Below are 18854 nucleotides of genomic sequence, written 5' to 3' on the forward strand. Positions count from 1 at the left end.
GGCTCCGGGCCGTCGTGGTCCACCGGCTAGTCTGGGGACTCGCGTGGCCGCACGGCAGGGTCGCCCCCGTGAAGCCTCCGGTCAGTTGGGACACTTGCGGAGACCTCCGGGACGAGCCGGCACTGATCTTGGCCGTAGAGGCTCCCGGGGAGCCCGCGTCGGGGGTGGCGGCCGTCGAGCCCGCCGCCGCTTGACCTCCGGACACCTGGAGCCTCAGACCGCTCCCGAGTCCGGCAGAAACGAGCGCCCAGGGTCACGCTTCTGGGGCCGTGTAACGGGAGAACAATCAAGGCGGCGAGAGCGGGGCGCCAGGGTCGGCTCCACCGCGGGGCCAGAGCGGGACTTGGGGTCGGAGCTAGTCCCTGCCCTGCGCCAGTTAACCGGCTCCACCTCGACCTTTGAGCGGGTGTAACTTTCCGGCCTTTTTCTCAGTGCATGCCACTGAGCAGGTATGCATTTAGTTAAAAGTTCAGTTCCCAGGTTTCTGCCAGACCCAGGTATGAGACAGCTCAGGAGAGGTGAGGCTGCAGCCCAGCGGGGCAACGGCTAAGGGACAAGCTTATCTGTAGGCAGGGCTTTGTTCCCGGTGAATGACCCTTGGTCGGATCTGGCTTCAAAACAAAGGAACCTAATCGTCCCACCTAACTGAAAAGTTTAGCACACAGACTTCAGGCACTGTTGGTCGGGGTGCCCAGAACTTGCAGTCAGTAGTAATCAGTGCACAGTGTAGCACTGCTGACCTCAGTGGCAGCTCCATTCTCAGGCAGGTGCGTGCCTCCATCAGCTCTGTGCGTCCGTCCCACCTGTGAAGCAATCCTGGTGGAGAAGGGAGAGGCTTCTGTGGAAGTCCTGGCCTGGGTGTGTCCCGTGCCCATCTGATCGGTCAGGCCCAGGTCTCATGCCACAACATCACTTGAGTTGCACGTGCTCAGAGCAGAAGACAGAGGTCCACAGAAAAAGAGAACAAGGTGAATGGATGCTGGGCAGCCACCACCTCAGCACGAAGACACGGTGTCCTTGATGGTGATTCAGGCTGCTTTCCTTCAGTTTTTCTGTGTGAATGTTTTTCATCCAAGCCATTTTATTTGAACTGTCTACACTCTTTTGTTCAGTATAATACACCTCGATCACCACCTCAGCACGAAGACACGGTGTCCTTGATGGTGATTCAGGCTGCTTTCCTTCAGTTTCTCTGTGTGAATGTTTTTCATCCAAGCCATTTTATTTGAACTGTCTACACTCTTTTGTTCAGTATAATACACCTCGACGTGTCCTCTGTTTATGGGGACTTGTTTGAGGGGAGTCTGAAGCACATACACGTAACGCTCTGTTTTCACATCCTGATTCCCTTGTGTTTCTTTATTCCCTACTCTCCTGCTGTCCCCATTGGATGGGGAGAATTAGGAGAAACGGTCACCTGAACTCCCCTGGAGGAACATGAGAGCACTATTCTGTGTGAGGCAAAGAAGGGGTACGTGGGGAGACTGAGTAATGGAGTCGTAAATATGATTTAAAAGATTATGCCTCTAAAAGCAAGTGTGAGAGAGAAGTTTGCTCGTGACAGATCAGGCAGGGGCTATTTTAAGTTTTTGTGTGTGGCTGTCCACTAACTTTGATTAAGCACCAATTTGGTCATTTAGCTAAGTCTAACACTTGTGTTCCAGTGGATTATTTTGTGTATGGTGGATTGTTAACTTTAGGGTGAACATTTAAGAGAAACAAGTCTTGTGTGTTGGTTCTCCTTGTGGATTGTGGCTGTTTGTTACTAGATGTTGGTCCGAGGCGAGCTCCCTTGCTCATTTGACTTCTGGAGCCAGGAGCTTGGGGACGGTGTTGTGTGGAAGCACTGCCTTCTCAAGCAGGACTGTAACCCTGCTCCTGGTTGGGACACTTCTGGGGAGGATCCGTCAGAGGAGCCCACCCTAACCTCTGCAGGGGCCCAAAAGGCCCCTGCGTGGTGAGGTGTTCGGTTGTGCGGAGGCTGGTGGTGAAGGACAGGGTGGAAGATATCGACTAAGGAAATCCGGGAGGCCTCTGAAGGACATAGCTCTCAAGCTAAGCCAGGAAGGGGCTTGGTGAGTTTTCCACCAATGGAGACTGGTCTGGGAGGCAGCCATGAGAAGGGGTGGGTGAGTCACTCAGGGGTTTGGAGCTTGGGCTGTATCAGGGGCCTTGCGAGTGGGGAACTAGGAAGGCCAGCTGGGGCTGCTTTGTCAAAGGATTGGCAGGTGGGGGGTGTTGACGTTTATTTGCTTGATTGTGAGAAAATACCGAAGGGCTGTTGGGGGGAATGGACGATCAGAACTGTGCATTGACTTAAGTGTGCAAGGTGGACTGAAATGGGAAGAGACTGGACGCTGGGAGACCTTCTGTACCAAGTGGAGAAGTTTGGAGGCTGTCATGGTAGTTGACAGGAAGAGTACCAGGGTCCTGCATTAGGGTTAGCAAAATAGGAATGGGCAGGAAGTGGTGAGCAAGGATTGCAAGGCCCGGGACCCCAGAACGAGAATCAGCATGGGCACTGTTGCTGAGGCCACGTGCAAGGGCATTGCACTGTGGGTACTTGCAGGCCCAGGCGGTTCGGAGTGTCATCACAAGGACCCAACCGGTTTAGGGGAGGCAGACACTGAGCAGGCTGGCGGAGATGGTACTCCAAGGACAAATAAGCCAGGCCGGGGGTCAAGAGTCTGGAGACCTCCCTGAAGAGATGATGTGTGGGCAGAGACCCGGGATGGTGTGCAGGTAGTGGTGAAGGAGCGGGTGGACGTCCACAGTGAACTTGAACTGCTGAGCTAAGGCCCTGAGGCTGGGGTGGGGTTGGCTTCAGGTTTGTATGGACTGGGAGGTCAGGATGAAGATCATTGGCTGTTATTGTTGGCCACTGATGTCCAGGGCCATTATTAAAATGTTGGGCCAGAGAGGACTATGTGAGATGGGTGGGGAACAGTGTGTTGCAGTGTTGGTGTCGGAGGAGGAGAGACCTGGTGTGGGGGATGTGGCGGGGCTGCAGTGGGCAGATCAGGGTTGATGGTGTCGGGCAGGTGTGGCCACCGCCCACTCGCTGCCCACGCCCAGCCTGCCCCTTCCAGCCCAGGAAGTGATGCCCATCTTGCTGCTTCCCCTCCATCCCTGCATGGCCCCTTGTGTTCTCTGTCATGTTTTAGACTGGTGGTTTTCACACTTTATTTTTAGCTACAGAACTTTTTTGCATTTCCATTTTAAATTATGAGAAACCCCAGTATATAAAAGAGATTGAGTTGGAGCTGTTCTGATGTCTGCGGCAGTGAGGAGCCCTATGTTGCCCATCACCATCCCTCTCTTCAGCCTCTGGAACATAGCTGAAGTGTCCCAGGGTCCCCTGATCCAGTCTCGTCTCTTGAAAGATGGTGCCACCTCACTCCCCATCCCCAGCCTTTAGTGCTGTCTTGTGTGTCCTATGCCAGGGTACCAGAGTGACCTTTCTAACAGAAGAAGGCTTGGACCTAAAACCCTTCTGGGGCACTGCGTGCTGACCTGGCCTTGCCTCCCCTGCCAGTCCCATCCCTACCCTTCACTGTGTGTGGGCTCCTAATACAGCAACCAGTGCTGTGATAGGCATGCATGCTTTTTCTGTTTCTGCCTGTCCACCTGTAGCTCCTACCTGGAAGGCATGCCTACCCCTCTGTAGAGCAAGTGCCTCAGAGTCTCTCCAGAGTCTCTATCTCCATCCTCAGAGAGAGGCTCCATTGGACAACAGGCGTGGAAGTGGGGGTGGTGAAGGTGCTTGCCAGTTTCCTTGGTGTGAACACTCTGTCAGGGAGGCATCACTGAGCACAGTTGGAAGATGTGCACCGTTGCTCTTGGGAGCCGGCTTCAACCTACCCAAGTCCCTTCAAATGAGAAGTCTTTATCCCCATTTAAATTCCTTGAGGACAGGAGTGAGGCTTCAGGGTTCTCTTTATCTCGGCATCTGTGCTAAGTGCTGGTCGCGTATACTGCATAAATGAAAGTGTTGGCAGGGCATGGGGGAGAAGATAATCCTGAGGGCCTGTGGCTGCCTGGATGGGTGTCGAGTCAGGGTGACCCATGGGCTGTGGTTCTGGGTGTCTGGGATGAGATGTGCATATTAGGGTTGGTTGCGAAGGGATGAAGGGATGATGGACTGCAGAGGTGAGTGGTTGTGGATGCTGCCTCTGGGCATGGAAAGCTGCGGTCATAGGTCCCTTGTTGTTTATAATGAAAACGTCTGTTTTCAATAGATGAGCAGCAACAGCAATAAGAGAGCTCCAACAACAGCAACCCAGAGACTGAAACAGGACTACCTTCGAATTAAGAAGGATCCAGTGCCTTACATCTGTGCTGAGCCTCTCCCTTCCAATATTCTTGAATGGTAAGGCTCTGCGTCACTGTTCACCCTTCATCATCTTGCTGTCACACAGGTTCTCTGCTGGCCAGGTGGGTGGGCCTGGTGCTCCTGGTAGTGGCATTGGAGAGAAACTCTGCACCCTCCTCAGGTGTGAGTAGATGCCAAGAGGCCTGTAGACACTCTCTGCTCCTCTTCCCAATGGACAGACAGCATGCCAGGGGTACCACAGAGTCCTGCTTGACTTGGGCTGAGGCTAGAAAGAGAATCCTTCCTGGGGTCCTTAGGGGAGGCTTTGGGGTATTCAGGGTTCACAGCTGTTGACCATGTAACCCTGCGGGCCAAACACTTAACGGGAGAAACTGTATTTCCAGACTCTCTCTGTTGTCCCACTGCCCTGATAGGAGGGGCTCACTAGACACTGGGAATTAGCCTATTTTGCTTTGGAGAGTTCACGATGGGACCAGGGTCCTGACACCCTGGCCCCCAGCACTGGTCCAGGCCGGGTACCTATGACCCTTGGTCTGACAGCAAGAGGACCTGTGCCTCGTAAGTGTTTATTTCACGGCAGAGCTTGTGGCAACGTGAAGTTATGAGTACATATACCTCTGAGGAAATGCTGCTGCTGCTGGGTTTGCTGGTGATTTTCAAAGAAATAAAGTGTAAGGCTGAGGTGTTAGGAAGCATTTTCTCTTTATCTGAAGGATGTTTTATGTTTTGATCTTTAAAAAATACTCTTTTTTTTTTTTTAATCTAGAGAAGAGAGATTTATTTATCTTCGGCAGCTAGCCTGTGTGGGGATCCCAACCCGTTGACCTTGGTGTTTCCAGCACCACATTCTAACCAACTGAATTAACTGGCCGGCCCTAGCGAAAAAAGATTTAACTGAATTAATAAGAAGTACTTTCCAGGTTCACCTTTCCCAGCTTACGGAGGAGGCCCAACCCTGGCAAGTGGAGCATTCCTGGGGTGGGCAGCCTCTGTGGGGCACCAGAGCTCTCCCGTCCCCCAGGACATAGTTGGTAGATGTGGAGATAGGCTCTGTGGGTGGCTCACCTCTTCCCTGACTCATGGAACATCCTCACTATGTGGGGAACCTCTCCCCACATGAATCTGTGGGTTTGCTTGGAAGACTCACTGTTAAGATTTATTGCAGTGAAAAGACAGCAAAACAAGCAGAGGGAAGAGGCACGTGGGGCAAAGTCCACGGGAAGCCAGGTGTGAACATCCAGAATCCTTGCCCCGGACAGTTGTACAGGGCACTGTCAGTTCCCCAGCACCAAGGTTGTACAGCACATGTGGAATGTTGTCAACCAGGGAAGCTCATCAGACTCTGTGCCCTGGGTTTTACTGGGGACTGGTCATGTGGGCACCCTCTGCCTGGTGCCTGCCGAATGTCCATGCTCTCAAGAGGAGAGCAGGGGTCCAGCATAAGCTACACTGTTTGTACACACAGTGTAGGGCAGTGAATCCTCTTATCTGCTAGGGTAGTGGGAGCTGGCCTGTGACAGCAGAGCCAGGCCTGCTGTGAGAATGCTTCTGCACGGCCTCAGTGCCGTTAGCTGAGAACAAGAGTGCTTTTCTAGAAAAGGACTGTTTGGTGAGCTGAATGCCCCACGTGCAGGGGGTCTCATCTCTGCCTCAGGGCTGCTGGGCTCCATCTCAGGAAGAGGACTTGCTTATCTTCCCGGTGTTCTTAGGTCAGACACAGTAATTGGGACAGTAACAAATGAAGGCATGTTTCTGGGTGTGTCATGTGCTCTGCTCTGAGCCATTTGTACAGTGACAGTGTCAATGTTAAAATGATGCGCATACATATCCTGGTGGGGAGGCCTTTGGAAGAATGGTCCCCAGGTGTTTATGGTTGTTTCTGGATTCTGGCATTTCTAGTTAGTTTTACTTTCTTCTTTCTGCTCTTCTGTGTTGTTTGAGAACCCATAAAGCCCAAACACCTGCTTACATAAAGCTAAAGCCTTGTTTATTTGCATGGGGGAGTGGAGTTTGGAGTCTGTATTCCTGCTGCTTCTGGTCTGAGGTTGAGTTCTGTGTGAGGACTTTGGCTTTGGGGACAGTCATAGGTGGTCCCTGCTTCTCCTGCTTGAGGACAGCTTCTCCAAGATTGTCTCTGGTTTTTCCAGGAACATCAACATGATGGTTGGGCGGTGGGGACATAGCCAGCCTCATGTCACTAGCTGTGCCCTGTTTAGCCTGTGTGCATGGTACAAAGAATATGTTATGTTTTTATGTCTGTAATACATATTTTCAACTACATCTTAATATACTGTGAGATTAAAGTTTTTTTAAAGTTTCAGTTGATGTTAATAATTAGGATTAACTTTTTGCATGTTGTACTGTGGAAACAAAAATACTTCATGGAAAATTTAGAAAATATACCCTCTAAGATCTCAGCACAAAGTAACCAACACACCTGCTACACTGGAGACTGAGGGTTTTGAGACCGTGTTGCTGTTTGCTGTTGAACCTTCAGTTCACTAACTGAACGTGAGCGTGGTTTTGACTGGGTCCTGTTAATGCTGGCCTTGGAGAGACTCAGATTTTGGAGAATATGTTGTCCCTAAATCCTGAGTAATTTTTTTTTTTTTTTTTTCCTTTTTTTTTTGAGACCCCCCGCACCACGCTCAGCCAGTGAGCGCTGTGAGCGCACCGGTCATCCCTATATAGGATCCGAACCCGCGGCGGGAGCGCTGCCGCGCTCCCAGCGCCGCACTCTCCCGAGTGCACCACGGGTTCGGCCCCTGAGTAATTTTTTTCTCTCCCTTAGGCACTATGTTGTCCGAGGCCCTGAGATGACCCCTTATGAAGGTAAGTGTTATGCTTTGCAGTAGAAAAACAACAGGCAGTTTTTACATCTGAATAGACCTTACCTGTTAAATAACCAATCTTTATTTGTAAATAACAATCTTTCTATTTTGGATGTGCATTAGTTAAATTGGACTTACTTGGAACTCATCCTAGTATTTCTCCAAGTCCTAGAAGCGTTTGCTCAGAGCTTGGTTTTGCCAGTGTGTCTAAGCCTTCAGGGACACTCTGTCAGTACCAGTGTTTCACCAGCCTCCAGGATCTGTAGGACTAGGGCTGGGAAAAACAGGTGGGGAGACAGTGAGACACAGACATGTTCTTCTGTTATTTCTTTTTTTTTTTTTTTGTTTTTTTCCATGTCCGGAAACGGATTGCAACCCTCAGTGTCGCCCCCGTACCGGACCGGGACCAGCAACAGGACCGCAACCCTCGGCGTTGCTCCCGCGCCTCGCTCAGCCAGTGAGCGGGAACCGGTCTGTATGTGGGATCCGAACCCTCGGCGGGAGCGCCACCGCGCTTCCCAAGCGGCGCACTATAGCAGTGCGCCACCCGGCCGGCCCTTCTTCTGTTATTTCTGAAGACCAAGGTGAAGGTTGTTATCTACGTGCTTACTCTGTGCTATGCACTTTCAGTATCTTGTGATCCTCAGAGCAGTCTCTGAGCTAAGCAGTGGCTTCTTGTGCGGATGGGGCATTTGAGGCCTAGGGGATCTGCAGGACCTGCCCAGCATCCCAACTCTCCTAACTGCTGCTGAAGCTGATTCTGTGGCCTGACTCCTCCAGGTCACCAGCTACCATCTAGGGTCCTTGGTGGTGTTTACAAGGTAGACTTCAGAGCTGTCCCCTTGTGGGGAGAATGGCACCAGCCTCAGATTTTGGGCCATGTCAGGAAACATGTACCCATGGACACTGACCCACAGGGAAGTCCAGGGCGGAGCGGTGGGTCCTGACTTAAGTTGGCCAGAGCAGCAGGCATTTGTCTGCCCATGTGAGAAGGTTTTGCATTAGGATTTCACTAGAGAAGAGTTCTTCTAGAAGAAAGTTTGAAAACCACTGCCATTGACTGTCAGGGCAGAGTTGTGGGTGGTCAAGAATGAAAAAGGCCAAGCTCTCTTGAAGGTGGTTTTGCCCACGTATCCCCAGGCTTACCTGAAGACCCTCCTTGGGCCCAGGAATTCCAGTTCTGGGACGGTCTGTCCTAGGGAAGCAAGTGCACAGAAGCGTGTCTATAGGGTGGGCATGTTGTATAATGTTTGTAGTAACAAGAGTGGAGACCGCCGGCGTGTCCAGCAGCAGGGTGCAGGTGAAATACGTGGAGCCGTGCGTCTGAGAAGTCACCTTGTGGACAATTTCCTGGAGATAAGAAAAAAGATGGTCTGCAAAACAGTTTGTACACATGATTTAAAAATACTTATTAAGGGCCGGCCCGGTGGCGCACTGGATAGTGCGCCGCTTGGGAAGCGCGGCGGGGCTCCCGCCCAAGGGTTCGGATCCCACATGCAGACCGGTTCCCGCTCACTGGCTGAGCGAGGCGTGGGAGCAACACCACTGGATAGTGCGCCGCTTGGGAAGCACGGCGGTGCTCCCGCCCAAGGGTTCGGATCCCACATGCAGACCGGTTCCCGCTCACTGGCTGAGCGAGGCGTGGGAGCAACACCAAGGGTTGCGGTCCCGTTGCCGGTCCCCGGTCCGGTACGGGGGCGACACTGAGGGTTGCGATCCGTTGCCGGACACAGAAAAAGACAAAAGACAAAAGACAAAAAAAAAAAAAAAAAACTTATTAAATGTGTATGTGTTTTTAACAAACTTAAAGAATATTCACCAAAAACGTGCAGTGGTTATCTGTAGGAAGTGGTATTATGCCAGGTTTTTAACTTTTTTTGTTCTTTGTAGTTTTGGTATTTTCCAAATAAATAGTAAACATTTGTTAATCTTGTAACTAGACCCCACTCTCCTCAATAAGACCAGTCAGGGCTGTTGCTGGTGAAGCTGAGACAGACACCAGGGCAGGGCTGGATGCAGTAGGAAGATGAGGGGCAGCACTGTGGGACGTTCGGGTATGGGGACGAGGGACTGTCACTTGGGCTTCACCTTGTACTGTGCCCCCATTTCCCCCAGTTCTAGGGTCCTTAGCCCATCTTCTCTCCCTCCTGGTGGTTCTCTGCTGGTCCTGTCCCTCAGGCTTCAAATATGCTGAATCCTTCCTTCTGAGAAAAAAAACTTAATGCCTCCTCCCCTCCTCTGCCCCTTCCCCCTTTCCACTCACCAGGCAGCACCTGTGGCTGCCCCCTCCTCCTCATGTGGGGCTGCCCCTCACTTCTGCTGACACTGCTCTCCTTGGGGTCTTCAAGGAACCCCTTGTGTTGCTGCAGCCCGGGGCCTGTTCTCAGTCCTCAGGTCTGATGTTATTGACAAGCACTTCCTTCCTGATGTGCTCCTCTTTGCCTTTTGGGTATTTTGACCCTTCCTCCCTGCCTTCATGGTGGCTTCTCTGTTGGGTCCATGTCTGTCCAGCTCAGCCCTGGGTGGCCATGACCCTCCTTCTGCTGGTCTTAACAGTTCAAAACTGGCTTCCCGTGCAAGTGTTGTTAAAGAATTCTCCCTAAATTAACTTGTAGATTTAACACAATCCTGTCCAAATCCCAGCAAGATTTCTTGTAGTCATGCAGCTTATCCTAAAATTTACATGAAAATTACAGCTCCAGTGAGGGGGACCTGGTGGTCATAGAGGGAGAGACAGAGAACAGAGAGCCCAGAAACAGCAGCCACCTGTTTTTTTGTTGTTGTTGTTGGCCAGTATGGGGAGCTGAAAGCTGGACATTGGTGTTACAACATCACACTCTTGCCAGCTGAACTAACCACCAGCCATCGACCACCTGATTTTTGACAAAGGTGCAAAAGCAATTCAGAGGAGCAGCATAGCCTTTTCAACAAGTGGTTTGGGGCCATAGGATGTCCACAGGCGGCCGTTGGCATCTCTGGCAGGGTGCCCTCTGTCGGTTTTTGTCCCCAGGCTTGGCCAAGGCTGTGCTTATGGCTCATTCCTCAGGGAGCCTTGGGGGACATCATGCACCTGTTTCTCTGCATTCCTGGTTGGGGTGTGGGGGTCGCAGGCCCGTGGTGTGTGCCTGTTGTGTGCCTAGCATGAGCTGCACTTTGACCTCTGAGTGAAGATCTGGCCCTCCTAATGCTAAACACATACTCTCTCTGAATTTATTCTCTGCAGTTTAAAGGACACGTCTTTGCATGCAGAAAATTGCACACTTCTGTGTATTTTAGCATAAGTAACTTGCCGTATGTGTTGTCCTGCAGTTTGGCTGTTTTTGTCATTTAATTTGCTCTAAGTCACGAGTCATGTATGTTCCTGCTCTGCCTGGCTCCTTCCCTCTGAAGGGCAAGTGGGTGTTTCCCGTCTTTCACTGGGCACACACAGGGTGCGTGAACATCTTTGCATGTGGTTCTCTGTGCCCTCATCTGTGCTTCTCTTGGTTGGATAACAAGAGGTGGGATCACTGGTCAGCAAGGCTTTTCCTGGTGGGCTCAACCCACAGCGGGACAGGAGGGTGCCTGCCCTCCCACCACCCTCTGCTAAGCTAGAAATGGCACTCCTCCTTGCCAGTTTAGTTGCACTTCCCTGGAAGTGCTGAGCTGAACATATTCTCAGGTGTGCAGCAGCTGTTCCTGCTTCTTGTTGGAAAAGTGCCTGTGGATGTCTTTTGCTCATTTTCTGTTCTGACTTCTTCATGGTCTAGAGTGTGTGTGTGCACTGAGTGCAGCTCCTGGTAGGATCCTCTCGCTGGCAGACTTGTCTGCTTGTCCTGCTGGCCTTACAGCCGACACTTGCTCTTGTTGTCCCTCCACAGTTGTGTCCGTGTCCACAAGTGCCATCCCGGGGACGAAGCACAGAGAGGAAGCCACAGCATCCCCATGCTTGGGAACGTGGCCCCTTGAGGGAGGCAGACAGTAGAGAAGTGTTTTAATATAGGGTCTTTCAGAGGAGAGCGCCCCTTCGATGACTGGGAGAGACAAAATGGAAATAAAGACTTTATTACTCACAGGCTGTGGGGAACATGGCACGCCTAAAAGCCACACGAGCCTGGTCAGCACCAGGATGGGGGTAAGGGACCCCTGGCCAAGCTGTTAGTGGGGTCCAGGGCATTACCAAGCAGGCTCCTGAGGGGAGTTCTAATGGGTGGGTTCAGAGCCAGGAGGCGTGAGTTCCACAGGGTCATGCAGTGACTGAGAGGTGGACACTGGCCTGCCTGGGCTGTCCATGTGGGTGTGAGGGTCAGCGGGCCAGTCCAGCAGGCCACATGTCGCTGTCCCATAGGGAAGTGGTCACCAGCAGGTGGCTGCTTAAGGCAGGTGTCTGATCAACCACTTTGAGGAACTAGGATGAGGTGGAGGACTGGAAACTGGACCGAGCCCTGCTTCTGGTGTGAGAAGGTCCAGCTCCTGTTCAGAGCAGGTGTTGAGGGCACGTGAAACGATGAGCACTCTGGGGGATGGGCTGCACCCTGTGCAGGGTGGAAAGCAGAGGGGACCTGTGGTGACTCAGGGACTAGAGTGTCCATAGTCCTCATGGCAGGAGCAGCAGGGAGGCTAGTGCTCCTTGAACCTGGCTGTGCTCATCTATGAAAACACATGGACGCATAGTGCTGGGTGCTGGGTGTCCCATGGAGCCTACCTTCTGCTCAAGCTGGTCAGGTTGGCCTGAAGCTCTGCATTTCCATCCAACTTGCAGGTGCAGCCTGAGCAGCCGGAGTGTGGGGCCTTGGGTGAGGGGATGGGCCTGCCGTGACATGGCCTGTGAGGGGTCGGCAGGGCAGGGTCCAGTGGAGGTCATCTGGAGTGTGAGCTCTGGGTTGGTTTGAAGGTGGCGCAGACAGGGTTTGCTGATGGAAGGGTGTGGCATGGGGGACATGGGGACCTTCCAGGTTTTAGGCTGAATGAATGAGAGGATGGAGTTGCTCTTTGGGGCAAGTAGCAGGAATTCCGTCTTAGACAGCGACATCTGGGCCAGTGTTTCATGGACAGTCAATACACCGGTTCAGAGTTTGGGGAGGGGTCTGTAGATCTAGGATGGAGGTACTGGTTGAGGAGCAGCCACGAGCCTGAGTGAGACCCGGGAGGACAGTGGGCAGAGGGGAGAGCACCCTACACCTGGGGAGAATAAGGGCGACCAGCCAACGGCAGTGAGGGAGGGGCCAGGCCATGGGCGTGGGTGATCCACGGTGGGGGAAGAGCTTGGCCAGGCGGACTTGAGGTGCAGGAGGGTTACGTGGAGGGACATGGAGAACCGCAGACAGAGGGGTGAGGGAGTTGTTGGCAGTAATGGGAGAATGTGGAGTTGAGAATGTTTTTTTAAAGGTAGGGATTGCTGGCATGTGGCTGGGTGGGAGGTGGCCCCAGCTGGATGAGGACCTCTCCCGACTGCTATTCTGGGGGCAGGTAGAGGAGGGTGTGCAGTGGCCTTGGTGGCGTTTGGCCATCATGAGCTCCCAGAAGTGTCCAGAGACGGCCAGGGTGGGGGCCTGTGCTGGGCTGATGAGATGCCGTAGGGCCGAGTGAGCATGGGAGAAAGGAGGAGGTCTTGGGCTGAGCCTGCTGGCTGCATGGGGACAAGAAGGGTCATGAGGGTGGGGGGCAGAGAGCTAGGGTGGGGGTGGCGCGACTTGGAGGAGCCGCGCTGTGGATGCTGACCAGGCTCTTTCTTTTCTCTTTTTTGATGTAGGTGGCTATTATCACGGAAAACTAATATTTCCCAGAGAATTTCCTTTTAAGCCTCCTAGTATCTATATGATAACTCCCAATGGAAGATTCAAGTGCAACACGAGGTGAGATGCTTCCCAGTGCCACAGCGTGCAGCCACTGTCTGTGGCCCTCAGTGAGTGTACACTCTGCTGACCAAGCCCCTTGTTTGCAGGCTATGTCTGTCCATCACGGATTTCCACCCAGACACGTGGAACCCAGCCTGGTCTGTCTCCACTATCCTGACGGGCCTGCTGAGCTTCATGGTTGAGAAGGGCCCCACCCTGGGCAGCATAGAGACATCTGACTTTACGGTGAGGTTTGTGTGCCTTGGGTCTTGGCTGTTTTCTGTCTCTGAGACCCGGCTGCCATTGTCCTCAGCAGGCGGAGCCGTGCGGTTCCCTCCCAGGTCCCTGTCTCCAGGCACCAAGGTAGAGACCGCTCTGCTCTGGGCTTTCTTGATGCGCTCCCTTGGTCCACCCCCTCTGCCCCTAGACCCTGCTTTTATCCACACGCTACCCACGCTGCCAGGGTCTCTTCCTCAGGAGACTTTGCAGAGGGCAGGGCTAGGGGCTCGCAGACTAGGAGCACGACAGCCATTCCTTCCCGATGGCTTGTTACTTTTCTATTTTTTACCTAGGAGTCAAGTTTAATATTGATGATAATGAAAAGATGAATACGTCTTTGTAGGACTATAAGGTAGTTTTTTGTGAGGAGCAAGCTTTTTAAGTGCTTTTCACAACATGAAGACAGCAGCCCTTGACTCTGAAATAATCTGTTTCTAGAATTTTAGAGGTGAAGTTAGCTTTCTGGCTGATATTTCCCTTCTCTTTCTCTCTAGAAAAGACAACTGGCAGCACAAAGTTTAGCGTTTAATTTAAAAGATAAAGTCTTCTGTGAATTATTCTCTGAAGTGGTGGAGGTAAGAAAGCAAGAGATGTAAATCAGCTCAGACTTCCCCTGCACTAAAAACACTCAGATTTTATTCTTTCCAAGGAGAAAACAAGTGTTCCTGTGTGTCCCCAAGCTGCAGATATACCAGAGGGCCACAGACCCTCCCACAGAACAGGGAGGGCTGTCTGTGCTGGCCGCAGCCTCTCAGTACACACTCTGGCATGGGCAGCAGTCTGGCCTCTCCTCCAGGAGCCACAGTTCAGGACAGGCAGAAGGCCAAGTGGCTGGGGAAGAGGACGGGGTCAGCTGTGTGCAGATGGAGTGTGGGCAGTGCCCGACACAAGGGCATGGAGCTTGCCAGCCTGAGGAGCTGCCCTCAGCTGGGCTGCTGGGAGGCACGTCGATGGGGCTGGGTGCTCCCTAGTCTTGGTGCCAGAACAGAGGATATGGCGGTGTGTGGAGGGGACTGGGCAGCAGGGTGGTCAAGGCCTTAGTGGGTCAGCATTGCTCTGACCTGGCTGAGTGCAGAGTCTGAGAGGCACAGGCTTATTGGTTTTGGCAACTTGCTCTGTTCCTTCTCTTGTAAAGTGGGGTCAGTGTTTGACATGTAGGACAGAGAGCTTAGTGTGGCCCTGATAAGGAAACCTGGGCTCCCATGAGCTGATGTGCTGGTCCTGGAAGAATTGGTTTGTTTAGACCAACTTTTGCTTTCTTGCTGTTCTGCTCTTAGGAAATTAAGCAAAAACAGAAAGCACAAGACGATACCAGTGGCAGACCCCCGACTCTCCCCTTACCAGACGTGGTTCCAGACGGGGAGACACACCACGGCCAGAATGGGATTGTACTCCTCAATGGGCATGCACCGGGGGCCGGCCCCAACCTGGTCGGGCTGCAGCAGGCCAACCGCCACCATGGGCTGCTGGGCGGTGCCCTGGCGAACTTGTTTGTTATAGTGGGCTTTGCAGCCTTCGCCTACACGGTCAAGTACGTGCTGCGGAGCATCGCGCAAGAATGAGGACACACATCAGCCACGATCCACAGCCGCTGCTGAGGGACGCCAGGTGCCAGAGCAAGGCGCGGGCAGGCTGGACACACACTGAGTGCAGGTGGACCCGCCGGACTCCTGGGTTTAGCTTTTTAAAAACCTTGAAATCAAAAACCAAAATGTGCGATTCGGATTTGGAGGAGATGAGATTCTCAGCCCCCTCCCCTCACCTGGCGTCCATTGGGGCTGGCATGGTTGGCGAGAGCCACGCACACTTTGGTTTTACAGCTTTTATCCTGTGTTGTCTTCTGGACCCATTTTAGTAAATCTGTTTTTCATTTTATTAGATTTGGTCACTTAAAAATATAAAACTCAATGCCTACCAGATACTCTGTGTGCGTTCTTAGTGGGGCTCCCCGGCTTGTCTGCAGGCAGGAGCTGAAGGCCAGGCGGCAGTGCGTGTCGAGCCAGGCGTGTCGTGACAAGGCTTAGTTGGCAGGGTTGGCTGGCCAGTGACAGCCATGGTTGGGGATCCGGGAGAGATGGGATTTGGTGTCAGTATTTTAAAATGTGTTTATGGTCAGTTAAAATGAAACAAATTCCTTCTAGAAAGAGCTTTTTTTTTTTTTTTTTTTGCTACAGAAGTTAAGGATGTACTCACTCTCTGACCACAAGGGGTCGTCCTTTACTGTAGCAGCTGCGGGAGTGGAAGAGGCAGTTTGAACCTCGTTCAGGTGTCAGGCCCTGTCAGTGCCCCCACCCACCCCATCCCCTGGAGGGCCTCCTCCCAGCTCCTCTGGCTGCTGCTGGCGGTTCTCGGCTACCTGCAGAGCCTTCTCTCTGAATTCTTTATATGTAGTTGGCTCGGAAGTCCATCATCCTCCTGTGCTGGTGGAGGGTAGAGACCCTGGATCCCGGGAGGGGTCCCCCTCGACAGGCAGACTGCTTCTGCACACTTTGGGGCTTCCCTCACATTTGGTCCAAGTGCTTTCATTTACCTTAAAGATAGGCTGACATGCTCCTGTGCAGTTGTCTGTGTTGGGTATTCTCTCTGCACGGAAGATAAGCCTGCGCGGTCTCAGTTTTGGGACCCATGACTCCCTGGATTGTGGACATCTTCCCTTTTCTACGTTTGTGTTTAATAACGTCACCCACACCGGATAGTTTGAGAGTGCATCACATCGCTTGAAAAACCTGTGAGCCACCAGGTCAAGGCAGGGACACTGTGTCCAGTGGTGGACACAGCTGCGCATCAGCAGCACCAGGAGGCCCACTGAAGCTGCAAGACCACCCTCGTTCCAGGGGCGGGCCATGGGACCGAAGTGCAGCCCGCATGTGTGCACATCTTTGCCATTGTGTTTTGATCAGTTTATTTAAAATCTCTCTATAATTTACCACATGTATGTATTTAACCCACTCTTGTGAAAAAAGACCTTTCATTATATCTTTGTTCCTAAATTTCGTGATGTTGTATCTATGTGTTGGCATGTCCATCTCTGGCAGCTCAGTCAAGGTGGTGTATGGGCAGGGGTCACACCTGCTTAGCCTGGGGACAGCATTTCAGCCATAGGAGACTCTGTGTTGGTACTGACAAGTGGGTCCTGACAGCGACCCCCATTGCTAGGGCCCTCAGTCTGCCTGGCCTGGAGCTGTGGGCTGAGCAGGGGCCTGTGTGTGGCAGCAGCTGGGGGAAGTCCTCAGCCCCTGCTCCCCTCCTGTGCTGGATGCCAGCCCTGCCCTGGTCCATGGCTGGGCTGGAGGGCACTCTGCGACTGTCAGCATGTGTGCCAAAGCCTTGATACTCCCTGAGGCTCTAGGGAGGTGGAACATTAGCAAATACGGAGTTTACTTAACGTGTGCTATTTCTTTTCTCAAATTTTAGCGACCCTTGGTCAGTGGTGGAGGTAGGTCCTGCAGTGCCTAGAGCGTGCACTGCACTGCCTGACCCAGAATAAAAGGTGATCTTTGTTGTACTAGACCAAGTGCTTCTGACCGTTGTTCTGCATTACTCTTCCCTGGAAGAATCCGGTTTCCCCCAGCTTGTCTGGAGTCACTGATGGGGGCAGTCAGATGTCCTTGACTGCCCCCTGGGCATGCGTATGTCCACTGGCCTGCACAGCTGGACGCTTGAGCAGACTGTGCTGTAAAGTCTGTTTTGATAAAGGGAGAAAAGCTTGTGGAGAGCGACCTTGCAGAAAAGCAATTCCTGCGTGCTCAGGGGCCTTCTGCTTCTCCCCTGAGGAAGTTCTCACGGGCTGCCTGCCCCTGAGGATTTAGTCCCCAGTAGATGCAGCCAAGAGGTCTGGGGCTGCCTGGTGGGAGGCTGTGCCCCGGGGCCTGCGGTCTTGTGTTTCACCAGTTCTCCGGGGCCAGGGGTGTCTGGTTTGGGGCCTGGGCAGGGGGTGATGAGAGCCAGCAGCTGGGCCTGAGCCTCCCCTCCTGGGGGCAGCTCGTCAGGGACGACTCTAAGGGTAGGATCCTTTTGGTTGTGTTCCAGGTGGTTCTGGTGTTCACTTGGGGAAAAGTGGGGGAGGAGGTGCTGAGGGCAGAGTTGGTGACTGGTACGGAGCCTGCCCCCCAGCCCCAGGCTTGATGGGGGCTGTTCCCACTTCTCACTTGCTGGGCTCTGGGCTCGTTCTGAAGCTGCCTGGGGATGGGAACAAGGAGCCTTCCCTTCACTGTGTTGTCTGCCTGTAGGACAGCTGAAGGGCCAGTCCATCTGCAGCCACAGGGAGACACGTTGTAGGAGCTCTCCGCATTCAGGCTTTAAAGGATCAGGATGCAGGTGACAGAAAAGCAGGGTGCCCTGCCTGTGAGGAGGGGTCTCCTGGGCCACGGCACTTGCCCACCCCTCCCTGTGCCCCAGGGATGTGGGGGCTGCTTTTCCCGACACATGCTGGGTGCAGGTCACATCCGGGGCTCAACACACGGGTTCCAGGGGGGCATGGTGCAACATGGGTCTTGTGCCATGTGGTCCCCACCACCCAGCCATGGCAGCTGGTTCACCAGCGGATGCCTGAGGGCTGAAGGCAGTTCCTGAGGGGTTGAGGCTTCAACAGTGTGCTTGGGAGATGCCAGAATTGGCCTCTTGTCCCTGGAGGTGACACTTTTACCTGAGAGGAGGGTAAGGCGTTGGCCAGGGATCCCTGGGAAGGGACCCCCAGCTTCATCTCTTGGACAGCTCTGCCTGTGGGCCTGGCCTGGGGCTGGGGTCTCCTACTTGGCCACTCACCCTTCTCTGCTGACTTCTGGAAATTGGGAAAGGTCTGGGGCCCTCTTCTGTGCTGCCCACCAAGACCACTGGGTCCAGTGTGTCCCCCCCCCCCACCAGCAGATGAGCCAGCTGTTCCTTCTGGGCTGCTGGTTGTTCGTAGCCTCAGCCCCTGCCTGTCAAGGGGCAGCCACAGCTGGGCCCCCATCCCCCTGCTGCCTGCAGCCTGAAGGTGTTGAGGAAGAACCCACAAGTCCGATGGAGGAAATGCTGCTGGCTAGATGTCTGTGCAAGGGATGGCTCACCACGGTAGCGTGCAGCCACCCAGGGGCTCAGCTCTGGCGCTGACTTCAGAGGAGACAGCTGGGAACTCCTTTCTTTCCCAGGCTGGCTCAGGAGGGCAGGCAGCAGAGCTTGGCCCTGTGCCCCACAAAGGGGAGGAGCAGAAGGACTCTGGGACCACCAGCCTCCCACCTGAGGGCAGTCGGTCCCTCCCCTGCGGGCCACACTCGACCCCAGTGAAGGCAGAAGTCCTCAAGGCCATTAGGGTCTGGGGGAGGTGGGTCGCGGGCGGGGGCTGGGGTCTTTGTACATAGCTCGTGGGAGGATGTGGCTGTCAGTACGGGCCATCACCCTGAAGTGCTGGGACTGAGAGGTGCCAGGAGGTTGTCACTAATGGGGCACTCGCGGTTCCCAGGCGGTGCGGAAACCCGCCGGGAAGGGGTGGGAGGCAGGGTGGGGGCTGGGGAGGGGAGGTGCAGCCCCTCAGGCCGCCCAGTCCCCTGTTCCGAGGGGGAGCCGGAGGCGGCGGTCAGTGGGGGTCCCTCGTATAACTTCGTATAATGTATGCTA

General features: G+C 53.6%; 1 protein-coding gene across 3 annotated transcripts; it reads left to right on the plus strand.

Moving 5' to 3' along the window:
- The first annotated feature begins 119 nt into the window (after positions 1-119).
- UBE2J2 (ubiquitin-conjugating enzyme E2, J2) lies at positions 120-16769 on the plus strand. Of its 3 annotated transcripts, none has more exons than XM_008578156.1 (7): positions 120-449; positions 4239-4369; positions 7125-7165; positions 12896-12998; positions 13088-13226; positions 13754-13834; positions 14537-16769. In XM_008578156.1, exons 2-7 carry the CDS (start codon positions 4239-4241, stop codon positions 14819-14821), a joined length of 780 nt encoding a protein of 259 aa, XP_008576378.1. In that variant the 5' UTR covers positions 120-449; the 3' UTR covers positions 14822-16769. The 3 variants fall into 3 exon arrangements, with proteins under 3 accessions (XP_008576378.1, XP_008576379.1, XP_008576377.1); XM_008578157.1 differs by lacking the exon at positions 120-449 and adding an exon at positions 733-968; XM_008578155.1 differs by lacking the exon at positions 120-449 and adding an exon at positions 943-1023.
- The last annotated feature ends 2085 nt before the right edge of the window (positions 16770-18854 follow it).

Source organism: Galeopterus variegatus, unplaced genomic scaffold (genome assembly GCF_000696425.1).
Source record: "Galeopterus variegatus unplaced genomic scaffold, G_variegatus-3.0.2 Scaffold1637, whole genome shotgun sequence".
NCBI classification, from domain to species: domain Eukaryota; kingdom Metazoa; phylum Chordata; class Mammalia; order Dermoptera; family Cynocephalidae; genus Galeopterus; species Galeopterus variegatus.